Raw genomic sequence first — 19,431 nt, 5'->3', positions numbered from 1 at the left:
TAGGTCTGTAGATACCACTTTGGTTAGCATAGCTTTGGACAAGTTATAGAGCTGGTTATTGGAGTGCATGTTATTCTATTGTAATGAATATGTTTTGTAAACTAATTCTACTTATAGATGGCATAATACCTTTATTTTATTTATATTTGTGTGGTGCTGTGGATTGAACCTGGTGCCTCATACAAGGTAGGTAAGTGCTGTGCCACTGTACCACAATCTCAGCCCCTAATTTAATAAATGTTAAAGGCACCTTTCATTAATCCATCTGCAAATGTTTATAGTGCTTTGTTCTTAGAGATTTTACATTGAAGAGGCAAGTGGTCCAATCCTTGGGAATGGGATACATGATAACCCTAACCTTCCTATCTTGATGAGTCTTCTTTTCCTCAAAGGAGAACTACTTACTGCTTTGGAGAACGTTCAGACTTGACTGGTTCTTTGTTCTAGAGCTGCTCTTCGCTCTTGCATCGTATAGGAGCAGCATGTGCACATACACACGCCTGTGGCCCCTCACCTTCACCACCTCAGTTAGTTCGGGAGAGTCGGTGTGACCTGAGTTACTGTCGCTTGGCGGGTGGTTAACGGGCTTGCGGACGAGTCTGCTTTCCTTTCCTTTTCTCACCTCCCAAGAGACCTTCTGTTTTATAAATTCTGATTTGTCCCTCCAGAAGCTGTAGCTGTGGCTCGACCTCTGTGAGACTCTAAGTTGGTGGCAAGTGTTGGTTTATTTGTGGGTTTTCAGTGTAAATGATGCTAAATGTGCACCTGGGGCTGTGTGCCAGGAAGGAAGAATGACAAGGAGAAACAGACCAGCACCCCTCCCTTCGGCTGTGGTGACACCTTGGGGAAGGCGGGACGGTGGTACTGGCCGGGCGGGATTCCTTCTACTCCTACCCATTTATGTTTGTCTCTTGTTTCATACATCTTGTTCAATTTTACTAAATTCCCTGTGCCTCCCCCATAAAATTTAAAGAAACTAACATAATTTAGAAAGACTGTGAAGCTGCGTCCTCTTCTCCCGCTCCCTGTAGTGCAGGACTGCATTCAGTGTCCAGGAGTCTGTCTGCACCTGGAGTCCCTGAGAGCTTTTGCTGGCGAGCACAGTAGATGGTGGCTTCTTTATCACACTTGACCACACGGAGCTTATCACCTGTCATTTTTGCTCACCTGGCCATCCCGGGGAGGCTGAGCCTCCTGTAACGACTTCTGTGACACAGGCTCCCATTTCACACTTAGGCCTCAGCCCAACCCAGCCTGTCGCTCACTGGACCTAGCCACGCTGACCTCTTGGTGTGGCATGGGAACTGCTGCCACGTGTCGCCGGGTCTAGGTCCTGGCAGGCCCTCTACTTGGAGAGCTGTTCTTTTCGATTGCCAGTCTGGCTGGCTCCCTCGGGTTTTGTGTCATCACAAGTCTTCCTCCACTGTTCCTGTCACAAAATAACAGTGTCTTCCTCAATTCCTTTATCACCCATACCTTTTATCTTGTAAAATTGAAGTGTGAGTTAGTGCCCTTCCTGCTTGAGTAAGTTTCATGAAGGCTGATTTTCTCTCTCAAATTTAGAGCAAGGGTCTGGCCCATAACAAGTACTCGGTTTTGCTTGTCAGAGGAGGGAATGAATGAATGAAAGACATTTCACTTGTATGAGGACCTAAACTGTATACCTGATGCCCCTTCAAACTGAACCCAAAAGAATATAATAAAAAGCAGAGAACAATACTTGATGTTGAGTTGAACTTCCTTAATTATAAATAAAGAATATCAGGGTCCATTTATACTTTTGGTGGAGGTCACTTTTGAGAAAGACCTTCAGGACCAGAAAACCTGAGTCATGAATTAGTTCTTAAAAATTTTCAGTTCTATTCTTCATTTCATAATGAGGTTTAATAGTCCAAATAACTAAAGATGTAAAGGGTTTTTAATTTTCTTTGCTCTCTAAATTATTCTATAGCTGTTTAAGTTAGTGCTAAAACTTGAGTAAATTTGTGTACATTGCTGATCTACAGAAATTACCAGCTACTGTGCTGGTTTTCTCACGGCCTATCCCAGCACCTCCTGCGCTCCTGTGCACATTCTCTGTGTGTATACGTATGTGTTTTCTTGTGTTTGTGTGTAGGAGGAGGGACCTTTCAAATGTAAGTTGAAGTGAACTTAGTTGATCCAAACACATGGATTTTTTTATAGCAAGCAATCTCTTAAATAGACTGATGGAACCAAAATTTAGCAAGAGCTTACCATGTGGTAGGCACCACTGTATACCCCAGGGACGTGTGTTTTAGTAAGAGTTTCAGGTCTCTGCCTGTGGGATGCTTGTATCCTGTTCAGGACAGACAAACCAATCACTGCAACATGTTGGATTACAGAGTTATATCAAGGTGGGGGAGAGGACGGGAACCGAGCATTGAAACTGGTCTCAGTGGTCACAAAGGGGTTTTGGAGAGGTATTAACTATGCAAATACGAGTACAGAGGCCTTTTAGATAGAGAAGACAAGATGTGCTTAAAGCATAGAGATCTAACTGCAGCGACTATTAAGATTATCTGAGTCCCAAGGGTTACAGGTATTCCGGCTGCAGTGAGGTTTCCCCACCGTTAGGCTTGCTGAGAGCAGTGTGGGGTTGTGCTTATGAGGGAAAATGCTCTTGATCATAGGAGATATATGTGACATGTTTAAAGTGCCATAGTGTCCACATCTGTTCTCAAATGGTTCAGAAAAAAGGTACCTGCATATGTGGGTATGGAGAGGGGGCCCACAGCACGGCAGAACCTTACTGAAGAGGCTGGTGACGGAGGTGCAGGTGTTCATGGCTCTACTGAAACTTTTCTGTGTTTCACATTATTCAAAATGAAAAGAATTACGGGGCATGGAGCTCAGTGGGAGAGCTCTTAACCTAGAATGCAGGAGACCCTGGCTTCAATCTCCAGAACCCTGGAAGGAAGGGAGGGAGGGAGGGAGGGAGGGAGGAGAAAACACTGATGTCAGTAAGACTTTTTAAGAAAGTTTGTAAAGGTACTATAAACACATAATCGGGGAGTTTGCTAGTTCACAATTATCTTGTATGGGGGCCTGTGAGATAGGTTACTGTCAGATTTATCAATTATATAACAGCATAGTTTGGTTCTATTATGATGTCATTAATAATGTTTTTAAGGCATAGATGGAGGTTTATTTAGAAAGGCTGATGCACATTCAAGGGAGAATTAGAGCTGTGTGGCGAGTAAGCAGCCCCACCTTGGGCTGGGTCCAATATTTACAGAAGGGCTGTATCAGGAGTTGGGCTGGAGGTGGGGCCAGGTGGAGCTGCACAATTTTGTGCCCATTTTCCCTGCACTTGCCTGTGTCCCTCATTTTACAAGGGCATGGGCCAAGGGGATGTGGCTCAAGATTTACAACTGGGCCTAAGAAGGTTATCTAAGTCCTTTTTTACCTACAGAACAGCATGGAAATTTTGAGTGTCCACTAGTATTAAAAGGGACAAAAAGGATTATATTATCTAACTTGGTATTAAATAAGTAGGCTGAAGAGGCACCTGAGTGTGTGTGTGTGTGTGTGTGTGTGTGTGTGTGTGTGAGACATAGAAGTTTCTCTTGAAGAAAATTTCAGACCTTTCAAATAGAGGGTCATATTTATTTCTGGAATCTGTAAATTTTTAAAAAGAAAAAGCCCATAAAGTCTGATTTGTATTCCTTATTGGGGGAATGAAGACTGGAGGAACTGGGAAGGAATCGTGGATGGGATTGAGAGGAGGAATGGACAAGCTAAAGGTGGGAATGGAGAACAGGAGTCGGAGGCAGAGGGCAAGAGTGAGCTGGAGAAAGGAAGAAGGTTTCTGAGGATGTTTGATTAACGCAGGTCGTCTTGCCATCTAGTGTCCTTTAAGTACCGCGCTCTCGTGGCTTGCTGCTTTTATGTTTTTGCAACCCTTACTTTCAGAAACTCGTTGTGGAATAATTAAACAATTTATGGTGGAAGCTTTCCCCAGCCATAAAGCAAGAGCTGCCAGAGAAGCATCCTGTTTCTAACAGTTGAAACCAGTCTTTACCTGTATTTTAATTTATTACAGTGAAGCGCATACACAGGAAAAGTTGCAGTCAGTCATAAGCTTTTAAAATTGAGTTTTGGCAAAGTTTGATTTTCTTTTTTTGTTATTGTGAGACAGTTTTATCGAATATTATCTTTTATTATTTTAACCTTTTATGTTTTCTGTTTTTTTCCATTTTCTGCCGTATCAAATTACTATGGAGCATAGTTTGGAATCTAGCTAGCTGTTGAGGTTGCTCTCTATTCAGGGAAAAGTATCCTTGTCTGCACTGCTGGCTGATCTGCAGTTGCCTGTGCAAGAGGAGAGTAGAGCCTGGTAACTCAACTTTGCAAAGGGTTCCTCCTGCACCATGCATTTCTTACCTTCCTCGTATTTGCTTCTTACCAAAATTAACGCCTCGTGGATGGGATTAAAAATGATGGATGATCTGATGAACCTCATGGACATTAGAAAAGTCAGGTAGACTGGACGATTTGGGGAAAATGAACCAAACTGGAGAGATCGACAATTTTCAGAAAGTGATACATCTTCTTTGAATGGAAAGCTAATTTCTGTCTCCCACTTGCCCGCCCGCACTTCTTTGGCTGCATGTATTTATTTCTTAGTTGGACTTTCACTTTGCTTATCTTAGTTTTTCTTGTGTTTCTTTTTCAATTTCATGTGTTCATTTTTTTTTTTTTGACCCGGATTAATCAAAGGCAAAGTTACAGTGCAGGGTGGGGCCCTCTCCTTGGGACTGACATCAGATCCACTTGAGGGCAGCCCAGCTGGCTCACATCTAAGTCCTTCTCCAAGGCCACCCGCTTCCAACCCCACCACCACTAGGGCTGCACACAAGGTCCCCTGTATGACTGTCAGTCCCCTTTCTAGCTCCTGGATGATAGCCAACCTTAGATAGCAGAAGTTTAGTGGCACATTTAGTTTGCATGAGCTGGAAGAGCTGCAGGGCACATAGTAGGTAAGGGCCTAATAAATTTTTGATGGACGTACAAAGAAATGAATGTGCAAAGGAATATAGCTGCTCACTGAAGTCCTTCAGGAACGAAGCTGTTGAGGCGAGTGCTTCTGTCCATAAGTATGGCTAATGAAGTGTGCAGATTCAAGCATGAGTGTGTCCCAGTGTGTGCCCATTACTGACTGCTGCAGCCTGCAGCTTCCCCAGTGATATCATATGCAAGCCTGGCCTGACAGGAACTGCTTGCCAGATGAGTAATCACGGGACTTCCCAAGAAAAAAGGATGTCGGGCCTGGGGATTCCACACTTAGCTTTACCTTAGTGGGAAATGCCTTCTGTGACCCAACGATTGGAAGAATCGAATCTCATTAGAACTGATGCTTGCAACCTGGGCTTCCTCGGGTTGATTAGCAGCAGGACCTGCTGGCACACTGTTTTGGATTGAATGGGCAGGGCTTCCCACTTGCACAGGCTCTCGGCTCTTTGTTCTCCACCGGGTCCTTGTTACATGGGGTACTTCAGCAGCCTTGATGAGAGCGGTAAAGACTGTTGTTCCTGTGGTTGCTGATTTCCTGTTAACAGTTCTTCCCCCTTAGGTGATCTGATTTGAAGTCTCAGCCCACCAGGGGGCCGTGGGTCCCACCCCTGCCATTCCCAGAGCTGACTGGTTTTCTGCATGGCTGCTGTTTCCATGCTGTTCACGGTGACTTTCCCTCTGTATCCCTCTCCAGCAGCAAGGCACTGCTCCAGAATCTCGCTCTCCACAGGAGGCATAACATGGAACCATTTGGATGGAAAAATTATAAATTAAAATTATTCTGTTCATTTAAAAATATTCATATTGTGTTGCTCAAATGCCAGTAACTGGAAAATCATGGATAATGTCCTGTTTTCATAACCTCTTTGAGAATGTTTGAGATCTGTTTGTGTTGTTGCTCACCATTTCTCTTCCTGGAGTGGATTTTATGATAAAGTATTTTTTTAAAAGGTTGCATGAGTCCAGAGTCTTATGGCATATATAATATTAAGAATTTAAAATGACACCATTAATTGCAGTTCATTTTTAAATAGAAAAATATTTATTTCGTGTACAGAGCATGTTTATAAAAATTTTAAGACTTACAAAGATAGCCAGTAGACATGCCAGCCTCTTTCTTGGTAGCCAGTGATATGCCATACTCTTCTTATGAAATGATTAAAACTAGGCAAAGATTGATTATTTCTGGAGCTTATATATTTAAATTAAAGAAAACCTTTATATTCACAACACAACTGTTATTTTATTTGTTTTTTTGTGGGGGGAGGGGATCTTAGGATTTGAATCCAGGGGTGCTGTATCACTGAGTACATCCCCATCCCTTTTTTTGAGATGGGGTTCACCTAATTTTCCCAGGCTGACCTTGAACTTGGACTTCTCTTGTCAGAGTCTACAGAGTAGCTGGGATCATAACGTGCCACGAGGCCTGGTTAGGATTTTATACTAAAAACATCTCTCTTTTTTTTTTTTTTTTTAAACTGGAGCCCTCTTTTGAGATCTTCTGTTCTCATTGCTAAACAGTGATACTTTAATTTGGAAAACTAAAATTGTATTTCTATCTTGGTATTTTCCATGTTGTGTGGGTGTGGGTGGGGCTGTGTATGTCTCAGAAAGCTAGGGAAAAGCTGGGGTGTAGCTTAGTGATAGAGTGTGTGCCCAGCATGTGCAAGGTCCTGAGTTCAATCCCAGCACGGGGGGGGGGGGGGGGGGGGGATATGAGCTTTAGAAGATTAGATTTTTTTTTTTAAATAAAGTGAATTTGTCCCTTTCTCTAAAGCAAAGAATAGTGATTAGAAATCCTAACTCCAAGCTGTGGAAAAATCTTTTTTTTTTTTTTTTTTTTTTTGCCTTTTTATACTGTAAATTTTATCCATGTTCCTGTAAATGCCATATGTTGTATTTGTTGTCTTTCTTGGCTTGGAAAATTTAAATGTAGTTTTGAAACTCTTCTGTCAACTAAAGTCAATTTAAAATGATAATGTCAAGACACTTTCTAGAAACTTCTACTTTGGTTTGGGCTGACATCCTAGCTCGTGCGCCTGCCTGTGTGTTGAGGTTCTTCAGAGGCAGGAAGTCACTGGAGCATGAGCATTTTCACAGGCTGGTTCCTCTGTGTTAGCCTGCGAGTCACTTGGCCTTCTGCAGTAGGCTGATCCTTTAATTGAGTATGGGTTCAGACATGTTCTGTGTGTGCACAGGAAACCCTGGGTGGCTCTCCTTCACTGTTTTATTTATTTGAAATGGCATTAGGTGATCCAAAGGATTTCCTCTTGATTTTTGGAAGGATGTTTTTGCAAGCTGTAATATTTGATGAGAGGATTCTTTATTAAAAAAAATATATATAAATGCACTTTCTTTAAGTCTGACTCGTGGGAAATAGGGAGCACAAAGTCTGGGAATGGCCTTCCAACACAAACACCGTTTATGCTGCAACCAACATTTTTGGACACAGCAATAAAATGAACAGTATTTTCACCTGAATAGAGAAGAAAGATTAGAATAAACTACCACAGGGAAGTAGTTCCTTGGAATTAGTAATTTGACAGTTAATCCTTAGCTACGCTTGACGTTTTTCCTTGGGTTGGTGACAGGCTGACTGCTGACAGTACCTGTTCTCTCCAGGGACGGTTTCAGTTCCAAGGCTCACGGTGTTCAATAAGCTGGGTATTCTCTGAGGTGGGCCTGAAGCCCTAGCCCCGACCAGAGTGTTGGGGAGGGAGCTCAGTTGAACCGATTGGCTGTGCGCGTTAATCACTTCCTAGGACACACTGACAATTTACAACATTGGTAACTCGGGGGTGTTCATAAACCCAACTTAATAACCCCTGCCACTAAGGGATGGCTGCTGTACCTGCAACTGAGTGCCCAGACTGCCTGCATCATGGTGTCGGAGGCTGCATCAGGAGGGTGAGCAGCTGTACGATGTGGCAGCTCTGAACAGATCTGTTCGTTATCTCCTTTGATTCGCAGAGGGTGTCTGTGAGATCTGGTTGACCAGTGAAGACACGGGGGCCTACGGCAGGGATATTGGCACCGACCTCCCCTCGCTCCTGTGGCGCCTGGTTGAAGTCATTCCCGAGGGAGCGATGCTGAGGCTCGGCATGACGAACCCCCCCTATATCCTAGAGCATCTGGAGGTAAGGACAGTGACCTGGTGACACCATTGCCTGCCCAACCTGAGGCTGCCTGGGATGGTCTCCTCAGCTTCGCTGGAAGCCATTTCACCTTGGTGGTGGCACCTCACAGCAGCGAATTGAGTCTTTCAGATCCCCTTGTGTCAGTCCACGCGGTTTGCTGCTGGTTCCTCATCATCAATGAATGCTCCTTACATTTTTCAATACTGGACCCCTTCTCCTGGATGCTTGTCGGCTCCTTGCAGTTCTTCAGTTCCCCACACCCAAGGTCCCCTCCACCCCTCCCTGCCTACTTCAGAACTGGTAATACGTTGTATTAATTTTGCAATCAACAGCCAATATGATGTCATCCAAACGCCTTCAGCCATGTTAATAAGAATACTGCACCCTATGTTTAGGGGTGTATTGAGTTTATCCCTTTGTCCAGGGACAAAGACGAATCAAAACACAGAGTGATGCCCTTCCACTCGATCCATCCGTGATCACTGAGAGCAGAGAAGAAGGCCTCCCTCGGGCCCCTGGTTTCATCTTTATATCCACAGACCAGGACGCTCACCTTACATAGCTAGTTGTCAAACTAGAAAAAAATAGGAACTGTTACAGATGACAAATGCCATAGTAAACTGAGCCCACACGCCTGTAATCCCAGCAACTTGGAAGTCAGGAGGATCACAAATTCAAGGCCAGCCTCAGCAATTTTGGGAGGTCCTAAGCAACTTAATGAGACCCTGACTCAAAATTCAAAAAATAGAAAGGGTTGGTGATACAGCTCAGGGGTAAGGTACCTCTGGGTTTAATCCCTTATGGTGTTGGTGGTACTACTACTACTACTAACAATAATGATAATATCTGAGGAAAGAGTGTGGACAGGGGAACAACCATGTAAATGAAATGAGCTGAGTGTGGTGGTGCAGGCCTATGATCCCAGTTACTCTGGAAGCTGAAGCAGGTGGGTTGCAATTTCAAAGCCAGCCTGGACAATTTAGCCAAACCCTGTCTCAAAAAACTAAAAGGTCCGCAGATGTAGCTCCCTCACCTGAGAGGTGGAGCATAGTCTGGCCTGTGCAGTGGCCTGCGTGCAGTGCCCAGCCTGGCAAAGAAGTGTGCATGCTGGGATGCAGGGCGTTATTGGAGAGGCAATTGCCATAGGTTCATGACATTGGACCTCAGTCCGGGAGCTCTCAGAACGTCTTATGAGGTGGGGAAGGAAGTCTCTTATTTTTAATCAGGTGTGACCTTTGCTGTATGTTTGTGCAGAAAAATAACAAATCAACCAAAATTGCTGAAAGTTAATGCATAAATTGCAAATACGTATTTGAATATTTAAAAGTTATTCATGTTGATTTGATTTTCGTTCTACATTTGTGAGGTTTTTGTTAAATAGCCACCTTAGTATCCACAATGTAATTTAGAAATTCTGAGAACAGTGTTAATAACAAGATGATTGTTAATTGTAAATATATAATGAAGAAATATAGCAATTTCAATTGGGTTTACATTTTCCCAGCTAGGTCTTTCTAGAAAAGGGTATAGGAATTTTATGGTAAGTTTGGTCCCTCACAGCCTGTGGGATGATTATGATTTGCTTTTAAAACTAATTCACAGACACGTCAACTTCCACTTAACACTTTGACTCAACACTTGAAAAAGCAAGTGATTCTGTGTAAAAATGAAATATGCTAAAAGCTGTGGCAGTCTTGCCATGTTTGCAGTAAATGTGGAGCATGCATCGTTGAAGACCCAGCAGCGTGCTGGGTACGCAGTTGGTAGGAAGGGAGCTGGGCCCCTCCAGTGTGCGGTTTTTGATGGCATGGTGAGAGAAGAAGAAAATACGATTATGGATTCAGGGACGGTGCAAGCTAAAGTTGGAGAAGTTCAACTGTAAACACAAGGGGGAAAAATCACGTTCTGGCTCTGAGGTGACTTCAAGTACTTCTTGGAATAAACTCAGCATTTTAATTGATGGCAAGACTACAGCAGCCCTGCTGCGTCCAGATCCAGTCCTCCTGCTCACCACCTACAGGAGTGACCGTCGCTGGCCTCCCACAGATGCTCCAGGAGAGCTGCTCAGAATGAGCCCGAGGTGCTAAGCATGACTTTATCCTTCACCTGGAAAACACCGCGTTGAGTTCATAGAGCTCCGAGAGTCTGGGAACAAGTCGACAGTCACGCGATGGTTTCCAAGTCCTTGCCTTGGATTGGGTGTGGTGTTGGCCTTCCCTCTCACAATGTCGCTGTCTTGAAGTGAGGACATACGTGGTCCTGTCATCCCTGCGTCTGCCCTGCCACTAGTTCTAGAGAAATGAGTGTAAAGGAGTGAATGAAGGAGGAAGCTCCTTCCGAAGGTCCTCGGGGCCCCCAGCCCAGTCAGCAGCTTTGACCCCTCAAGTTTCTGACCTTGACAGGCAGCAGAAGGTGACGGAGGGTGAGAGGCTTCCCCTGAGCAAGCCGCGGATTCCTGTGTGCTTCACAGGCAGGGGTGGGCCCGCCAGTGTGCCACCTGGGGGAAGCCGGCACCCAGAGGTGCGCTGGGAGGAGCTGGGCCCTCTGCACCCAGGAGCTTTGCACACCCTCCCCCTCCTCCTCCTCCTCCTGGTGACAGCAGTCCCCAAGTGTATCCTGTCTAACAGAGAAGGGAACTGGGGAGGCTGCGAGGCTCCCGGAGAGGCCGTACACCGTCCTTCATCTTGCACGCTAGGACAGCCAGTCTCCAGAATCACCTGACTTCTCTAAAGAGGCTGAGAGTCCCCACTACGGAGTGGGGAGGGGGTGGCAGAGGATGAAAACGGAAAACGGAGCAGGGTGAGCTGAGCGAGGCGGTGTTGACCTGATGCGCTCAGACCCTCAGAGTGAGGCTTTCCTGAGGTTCGTTGCTGGGACCGTGCTCCTTGTGCTCCTGGAAGAAGCTTCGCCAGCACACTGGGATCGCAGAGCACGTGGCTGGCCCGGCCGCCTCCGCCCTTCTGTTCACTGCACGTCCCTGACTCGCAAGGTTGTTTTTTTTTTTTTTAAAGCATACACACACACACACACACACACACACACACACAGTTTAAAGTGAAATTATTTAAAGGAAAATTCCGACTTTTCTATTGTGTTATGTTAAAAGAATAGTGTGGAAAAACATGGGTTGAGGATTTGTTTTACTAAATCTCTGTAGGAATAGAAGATGGCTACTCCACCCTCAGGATGTGCTTTGAAGGCCTCGTCCAGCGTCTGGCATTGCGTTTGCACTCTGTTCAGGAGCTGTTGCAGACATGCCTGCTGAGTAAAAGGCAGAGCTCCCCGCCACTGCAGGCAGCCGAGAGTAAAGTAGCTTCTGGAGCCTTCACAGTCCTCATTTCTACCTCCTCATTGCCTTAAAGATACACAGGATTCATCGTAATGGTGACATAGGTTACAGTGTGTCAGACATAAATATGCTGGCAACACCAGCAAACCCAAGGAACAGCCACAAGCCTGTGTGATACTGGACTGAATTTGCATTTGGTACTAGAAACTGTAGATAAAACAGTAGATCAAAAGTATTTTACTATCATATATATCTAAAAAGACTAAATAAAAAAATATTTGACCTTATCCTAAAGTCTAGGGCCTCTCCCTCGCCTATTGGCTAAAGATAAGCTCTTTAGCGTACACTCGGGGCCTTAAATACTATTTCATTACATCCCTTTATTATTATTATTCTTTTAGTACCTTGTGATGCCTCCTGTGTAGCCTAGAAACAACACTCTAGTGTGTATGTGTATGTATATTTTTCTCTCTCACGTACATAGACCTCCATGTACATATTTTTAGCCATTTCATACTTGTAAGATTTGCCCTTAATCTCTTCACTGTTCCATGTGATGACAGTTAGTAGTAGGGTGTTCATCAGCTATACTTACACTTGTTGACTAATATATTGCCATGCTGGTGTCAAATAGGCAGTTTCTCCCTGAATTTGCTTTCCCATCAGTTCCCCTCATGCAGTAATCCCTGTGTGTGGCCCTTCGGGGGACTCTGGCTCTAGAGAAGGTCGAGCATCTTGTGCATTTGATCCCTCTTTAACTGCATAGCTTAGCCCTGCTCTCCTGGTAGCAGGCAGCCCCCAGCCATGGTGTTAATTCAGTCAGAGTAACAAGTGAGCCCAGGTGTGGTGAGACCTGTGATGGTAGTGTGGTGGCTGCTGCCAGCAAGACCCTGGGAGTTTCTGGTCACTTATTTTCAAAACTGAACAAGGAGCAACAGTAATAAAGTCAGCACACTTTACCCCATGCGTAGCATTCCCAGGAAGCCATGCGCTTGCTTTCCCCATGTGCTCGCTCTCCCACAACAAGGGAGCTCTGCAGGTGTTTCCACCTCCATGTTACTGATGACAAGCTAAGTCCTGGAAACGCCAGCTAACTGGGTGACCCAGATGCCAGTGGACTGGGAACTGGTATTGGTCTCCTCAGCCCCACTGTGCTTTCTACCACTACCCTTCATGTTCCAGGAACCTTCCTGAACCTTCCCACCATAGGCCTCTCTCTGTATCAGGGTGCACCATGACTCCCTATTGCCCTGGGCTCCACCCGGCTGGTACCACCTTTAAGGAGGTGCATTTGCTTTGTGGGCTAATACCCAATCCGTGCACACTGAATGCGGTCAGCTCTGGTCTTGCCTGTTAGCTGTCCTTTGACTACAAGTCTCCTTCCCTTCCTCCTCCTCATTGTTAACTGCTGTTTAGATTCTTTACTAGGGAAGTCAGCAGTGGATACTCAAGGAAAGGAAATTATTAGAAGTTTTAGTTTTCTGGGTTGGCTGGTAAGGAAAAGGTATTAAAGCTGTTTAGCAGGAGGGAAAATAAGAATCTGAATTTTACATAAGCTATTCTGGTCCTCCCCGTAACATGATGAATGATTTAAGAGACCTGTGTCAAAGTGGTATCAGAATTTTAGTGATCATTTACAAGTTGCCTCAGGAAGGGCCAATAAATTGCTCTAAATGGGGCTGGGGTAGTGGCTTAGTGGTAGAGTGCTTGCCTAGCATGCATAAGGCACCGGGTTCAATCCTCAGCACCACATAAAAACAGAATAATGTGAAGTAAAGATACATAAATAAACAAATATTTTTTAAAAAAATTACTCTAAATGAAGTATTTGTTTAGTTAGGACTATTCCTATCTTCACGTTAAAAGTTATGTTACTTGATAAAATTTTGCTGGAAAATATCGGCTCTAACATTTACATTAATATTATGCTATATATTTTATTTAGCTTGAATCAAAATATTTGGCACTGTATAAGACTTAGGTTTAATATGTTTATGTTATGTGTCATCAAAAGGTTAACCACAAGTAGTGATATTTTAAATATTCCATCTGGTTTTGGTTGGAATCTTTGACTCACTCTACCCGCCAGCCTCCTGCTACCCTGGATATTTGTATTTGCTTCTAGTTCACTGAGTTTTTGCTCTAACCTAATTGTATGTTTAGCAAAATGAATGTATCTGCTGAAAGATGGTAGATACCTGTCCAGGACTTTTGTTGCAAGGTATTTTATGAACATTGATAATACCTTTGGCTTGGCAGACTTCTGAAAAGTGTCTCCTAGTTTCAAAATAATAGCCAACTAGTGCCTGCTGTGCTTATGTTCCATCAAAGCAATACAGAATTTCCACACTGAACTCAACAGTCCAAACAGGCTCTTTACAAATTTGTTTTCCAAAGGTTTTATCCTTTCCAGAACAATAGAAAAATATGTAAATAGATTCTTTATTGTTGAATTCAAAGTATTTTCCATTTTTTGATGAATAAAAGGGTGAGCTATCAGATGATTTATGTTGAGCGAGGAAAATAAAAATGAGGCATTCTTTATTTCTGCCATCCTCTCCCTGCGGGGCTTTTGAGGCTTTTCAGGCTGTGGCTCTACCGACTGTTGCCCCCATTTCCTTGCTATTTATAGTCATCCGTGTTCATTTCATCCTTACCTTGGCTTTCAGGAATAAATATCAAGAGGTCAGCGAGACCCAGAAAGTGGGAACCAAAGTGTCTCTGAAAGTTGGGGCCTCCCCACATGCAGGAAGTGGGTGCACGTGTGTCCACTTCACAGCATTTTACTGGAGCCTGGTTTTCAAAGTCCAGAGAATGCCCCCTGGAGGGGATGTGGATTAAAGAAGTGGCCCCCCTGGCCAGCTGAGTGATTTGACTGCTTCCCATAAAAGTGAAATTGACATCCTGATCCCCACCTGCAAGGGTTTAGGCTCCACCCCACATTCTAGTGCTGCAGCTTCCTGGATGGATCTGGCTCTTGGCTCAGCAATGATTCAGTGAGGCCCTTCCACCAGAAACCCAAAATCCAAAACAAAGAGCTCACGCCCCTGCCCATACAGGAGTCTCGGCCTCTTTGTCCCTGTGGTATCACTTCACCCTGTCCAGACTTCCACCCCTAATTCCAGCCCTGCCCACGAAGCCAAATTTCCTTCATCTGGGTCCATAGCTTGCAGCTGTCTCTGTCTTGGCCTGTGTGTGTGTCATTACAAGGCCGAATCCCTGTTGACTGAGGGACCCAGAAGAGAAATGAGCTCACTAACAGACGGACTTGGTCCCAGGGCCGATGGCTCTTCATTACTGCTGTTACTTTGTGCTTGTCATCCTCATTGTGTCTTCTGAGGAGAATGTGGATGAATGCTTTGTCAAAAACACTGGGTTCCTCTGTGTTCCCGGGGACCACAGTGGAAAATGCCTTGCCTACAAGTTATTTTATGGCCATTAATTCTTACATAGGGAGGCCTCCCCCTGGGGTCCCTCTGCAACTCTCTGATCAGTTTCTAAATTACAAAGATTATGTGGATATGTGCGTGGATTTATATTCCACTGTGGGAATACAAATGTCCAAACTATTTTTGGATATCCTAGAATGCTTTAGTCCACAGTGTGGTATATTTTTTCTGGATTTCTTAAAGATTAATATCATCGATTATTTTTCTCTTGCCCTTGGCCTAAATTACTACATATTGTTGTTGAAAGGCAGTGACACATAGATGTTCAATCCCAGAAGAGATGATGACTTTCTGGACTGGAAAAGAAGAACCTAGGAATAGAATGGGTGTCAGGTGGTGAGTGAAAAGAGCTTAGTCAAATCCTTTATGAGGAAATGGTTGCCATAGTCGGCTATCTGAAGCCATGCCACACCGGGTATTTTTTTAACAGCTATGTTTATATACATATATAGTATTTCACTTATTTTTATGTGTATGTATGTGTATAGCTTTCATTCTAGCATACTTGAGAAACGTGAAAATTGACCTATTTGAATCATTACATACAGATATTCACATTTCATCTTCTAGTGGTCCAGTATGAATTTACATTTATTCTGGAGGACATTAGAGATGGATATGGTGTAATTTGCAACTAAAAGGCATTTCCCTGTGCTATTCCGGGAATCCTTGATTTAACCAGAGTAGCTAAGATGGCCTCCACGTCACTGTCAAATCAGTGTAGTTCACACTCTGCGCTCCACATTATGGGCTCTTCTCCCTCGTTCTTCTGGAAGCCCGTTACCTGAGACCACTGAGGAACGCTCTGGTGAAGTCTTCCTGGGCACAGGGAGTGGTGCCACCTAAGCAACCCGTGCTCCTTCCTTCCTGCTCGGTCCTTGGCGCCACGCGCTCTGCCTTGGTCGCTTTGCTCTGAGGGCCTGTGAAGGCTGTGGCAGGCATTGGCTAACTCGGCACTTAGTAAAATGAAACTTAGCGAAATGAGATCTTCATATTTTATACTAGGCCGGTGATCGGCTTCTCAGGTGGTTCATGGTGTAGAAGAGGCAAGTTGGTATGAAGTCGGGGGTCCTAGAGGAGAGGAGGGACGTTGTGCGTGTCTGCAGGAAGAAAAGTTCATTTCTTCAGCCGCTTCTATTTCTTATCCACTCGATTGGTGGTGGTTTGTAGCTCTGATGTTTCTGTTTTCCCCACGTTTTACTCATCCTTTTTGTCTCTGTGACCAAAAGATCTGACAAGAACAATATAGAGAAAAGAAAGTTTATTTGGGGCTCATGGTCCCGGGGTTCAGTGCATAGATGGCTGAGCCCACTGCTCTGGGCCCCCAGTGAGGCAGCACATCGTGGGGAGGGCAGGGCAGCTGGGGATGTGGCACCAGGAAGCAGAGAGCACAGCACTCACCAGGGACAAAATGTAAACTTCAAAGGCACACCCCCAGTGACCCACCTCCTTCACCACCCCCACCTGCCTGCAGTAACTGCCCATTTAATTAGCAGATTGGTCCACCAACTAAGTTATACCATCATATTCTTATCAGTTCGCCTCTGAAAATTCTTGCATTGTCTCACATGAGCTTCTGGAGAACCTCACATCTAAACCACAACATCCCTCATCTTCCCTTCCAGCCACACAAGTAATCCACCTGAAAATGTTAAAACAGCTTTCAAAACTTAAGTCCAAAAATTTATTGTCACTTAATAGTAAATAATGATTGTATCTGAAATTGGAAATATTAGTTATTTTTACTGCTGAGAATTTCTTTATTTGCATGTATTAGAACAGAACTATCACGTAGGTTATAAATTTTAAAATCAGAATGCAGGGTGTTGAACAGAGAAAATCAAACTGATTTATTTAGAGTAATGTTGAAAGTTTTCCAGTTGTTCATTAGTTTAAGGGGAAAAATCTATTCTGTTTCCTTTTGGGGCATGTATTATTGTTTTGAAATATTGCTGTGGAAAGTTTGCTACCTATAATGCGTTGTTTGCTTCCCAGCAGATGTGTTGTGGATAAGTCTGCCTCTGATATGTGGCCATAATGGCCGACTCTGGGTGAGACTGGATGGGTTAATGGCCAACTCTGGGTGTGACTGGATGGGTTAATGGCCTACTCTGGGTGAGACTGGATGGGTTGTGAGGGCTTTTGTTTAGTGCTGGGGGTGGAACCCGGGCCTTGCTCATGGTAGGCAAGCGCTCTGCCATTGAACTACCTCTTCAGCCCGAAAATGTACCCTAAAAGCAGACCTTCTCTCCTTTTTCATTTGTGGTGTGACATTGAGCATCAGCTCACATTCCCATCAGTTGACACTCAGGCACTGGCCTTTCAGGTGATAGGCTGCTGTGTTGTCACCCTCCATGTCCCGGCTCGGCAGACCCTCGCTGGTCTTGTTCCTCTGTTCTTGCAGGACTGCATTGGTGCCAGTTCAGCCGCTGTTGCGGTCCCACCCACGGGGGAGCTTAAAGAAGTGGCAGTTAAGTCTCTCTGCGCTCTGAGGATGGAAGTTCAAAGTCAAGGTGGGGAAGGGGTTTTGGTTCCCTTTGAGGCTCTCGGGGAGAATCTGTTCTGTCTCCTGTCCTATCCTGTGGTGGCTGCTGGAAGTCCTTAGTGTCCCTGGGCTTGTGAGGAAGCACCCCAGTCTGTCAGACTTCCCAGGGCCACCTCCTGCTGGCAGGTGCTCTTCGCAGCCCCAGTCACAGGGTCAGGGCGCCTCCTGGCTCCGTACAGTGGCCTCCTAACTTGATTGTACCTGCAGACGCTGTCTGCGGTACGCTGGGACCTCAGCATGTGTTTCTATGGGATGAGGTTAAGCCTGCACCACCCTGCTTTAGTAATAAGTGGATATTCTTTGTCATTTTAGGGCCTTTATTGTTTCCTGAATTTTTTTTTTTAATGGTTGCCTCGGGGACATTTACCATCATTTTTGTTGGCTGTGCCGGGCGCCAAGCCCACGGCCTGTGCTTCCCTGTGGTAGCAGGCTGAGCTGCATGGCCTGCCTGCAATAACCACTTACTTTATAGCCCTCTCCTTGGAGTAATGTCAGCTTCCTATACTAGCAGGGAAGACTTGGCTCCTAGGTGCTCTCCTCCTCTTTCCCTTCTCTGTGCTCTCATTTCTTGAGCAGCAGCACATCTAGACTTAGAACTAGTGCTCTACTTACTTGTCTTTAAACCAAATGACATGCAAGCAGTGGTTACGAACAAAGCACATCTCGGCTGTCTTTCATATTTACTTACACGGGTGCCTTTGCTGCTGCTTTTCATTCTTCTTGTGGCCTGGAGGCTCTTTCCAGCGGCCTTCCAGTTCCACCTGAAGGTCTCCATTAGTGTTACCTGTATGGCAGGTATCAGCAACATTCTCTGTCAGCTTTGGTTGATCTGAAAATATCTGAGTTCATTCTCCATTTTTGAGAGAGAGCTTCTCTGGATATAAAATTCTTGGTTAATGATCTTTTTTTCCCCTTTGTTGTTTCTTTTGCTTTTTGTTTTCTTAAGTGGTTGCTGTGTGAATTGGCTTTTTTGGGGGGTGGGGGATGCGGATGGAGCCTAGGGCCTCATGCCCCCCACATGGCTTGGGGCCTCTGTGGTTTCCTTTGAAGAGTCAGCTGTTAGCTGGGTGTGGTAGTGAGCACCTGTAGTCCAGCGACGGGGAGGCTGTGGTGGGAGGATTCCAAGTTGAAGGCCAGCCTGGGCAGCTTAGTGAAACCTTGTCTCAAAAACTTACAAGGACTGAGATTTCGGCTCAGGGGCCGAGCACTCCTGGATTCAGTCCCTTGGAAAACAAACAAAACTTCACAAAAGAAAAATCGACTACTGGTGGTCTCACCGAGCTTCCGACTCTGGGGTCAGCTGCTTCTCCCTTGCTGCTGGGTGTGCTCCCTTCTGTCAGGAGGGAACCATTTGACCATGACGTATCGAGACGTGAGTCTCTTTGATTCACTTCACCAGAGTTTGTAAAGCTTCTAGGGTGTGTAGATGAATGCTTTTCTCCAAATGAGGTGGGTTTCGACCATTATTTGTTCCAGAATCCCTTCTGCCCATTGTTCCTTCTGGACTCCCAGTGTGTGCACCCAGGTGTGCCTGCTGCCTGGACAGACCCGACTCTGTTGAACTCTCTCACATTTCCAAGGTGGTGTGAATTTCTATTTAGCTATTTTTCTTTTTCTTCATCAAGCCAGGTAATTTCAGTTGACCCACCTCTAAGTGTACTCCTGATCTTCCTGTTCAAATCTCCTGCTGAGCAGTGGAGTGGTTTTTTTTTTTTTTTTTTCCCAGTGTTTTGTGTATTTTACACCAGAATTTCATCTTATTTTGTTCCAGTTTGTCACATTCTTGTTTCTCTTTATTTTATGAGAAACCATTCTCCTACTTTCCTTTACTGTTTTAGAAAGGTTTTTCTTTTGTTTCTAAACATATTTAAAATGCTGATCAGAAGACTTTGCCTAGTAATTTTGGGGCTTTCTCAGGGACAGTTTCTGTTGAAGGTTTTCCCTGTGTATGGGTCATGTTTTTGTCAACTTTTTCAC

General features: G+C 44.8%; 1 protein-coding gene across 5 annotated transcripts in view; it reads left to right on the top strand.

Annotated features, from left to right (window-relative positions):
* The window catches only part of E2F3 (E2F transcription factor 3), a 693,003-nt gene that overhangs the window by 449,817 nt on the left and 223,755 nt on the right, over window positions 1-19,431 (top strand). For all 5 annotated transcript variants that reach the window (XM_081296306.1, XM_081296305.1, XM_081296309.1 and 2 more), the window contains one exon: window positions 8,005-8,171. In XM_081296306.1, the coding sequence (XP_081152432.1) occupies window positions 8,005-8,171 (167 nt within the window). The remainder of the gene's footprint in view (window positions 1-8,004; window positions 8,172-19,431) is intronic.

The sequence above is a fragment of the Spermophilus citellus genome, assembly GCF_964194105.1.
Source record: "Spermophilus citellus genome assembly, chromosome: 5".
NCBI classification, from domain to species: Eukaryota; Metazoa; Chordata; class Mammalia; order Rodentia; family Sciuridae; genus Spermophilus; species Spermophilus citellus.
The sequence above is the reverse complement of the archived record's forward strand: the minus strand, read 5'-3'. Positions and strand labels throughout refer to the sequence as shown.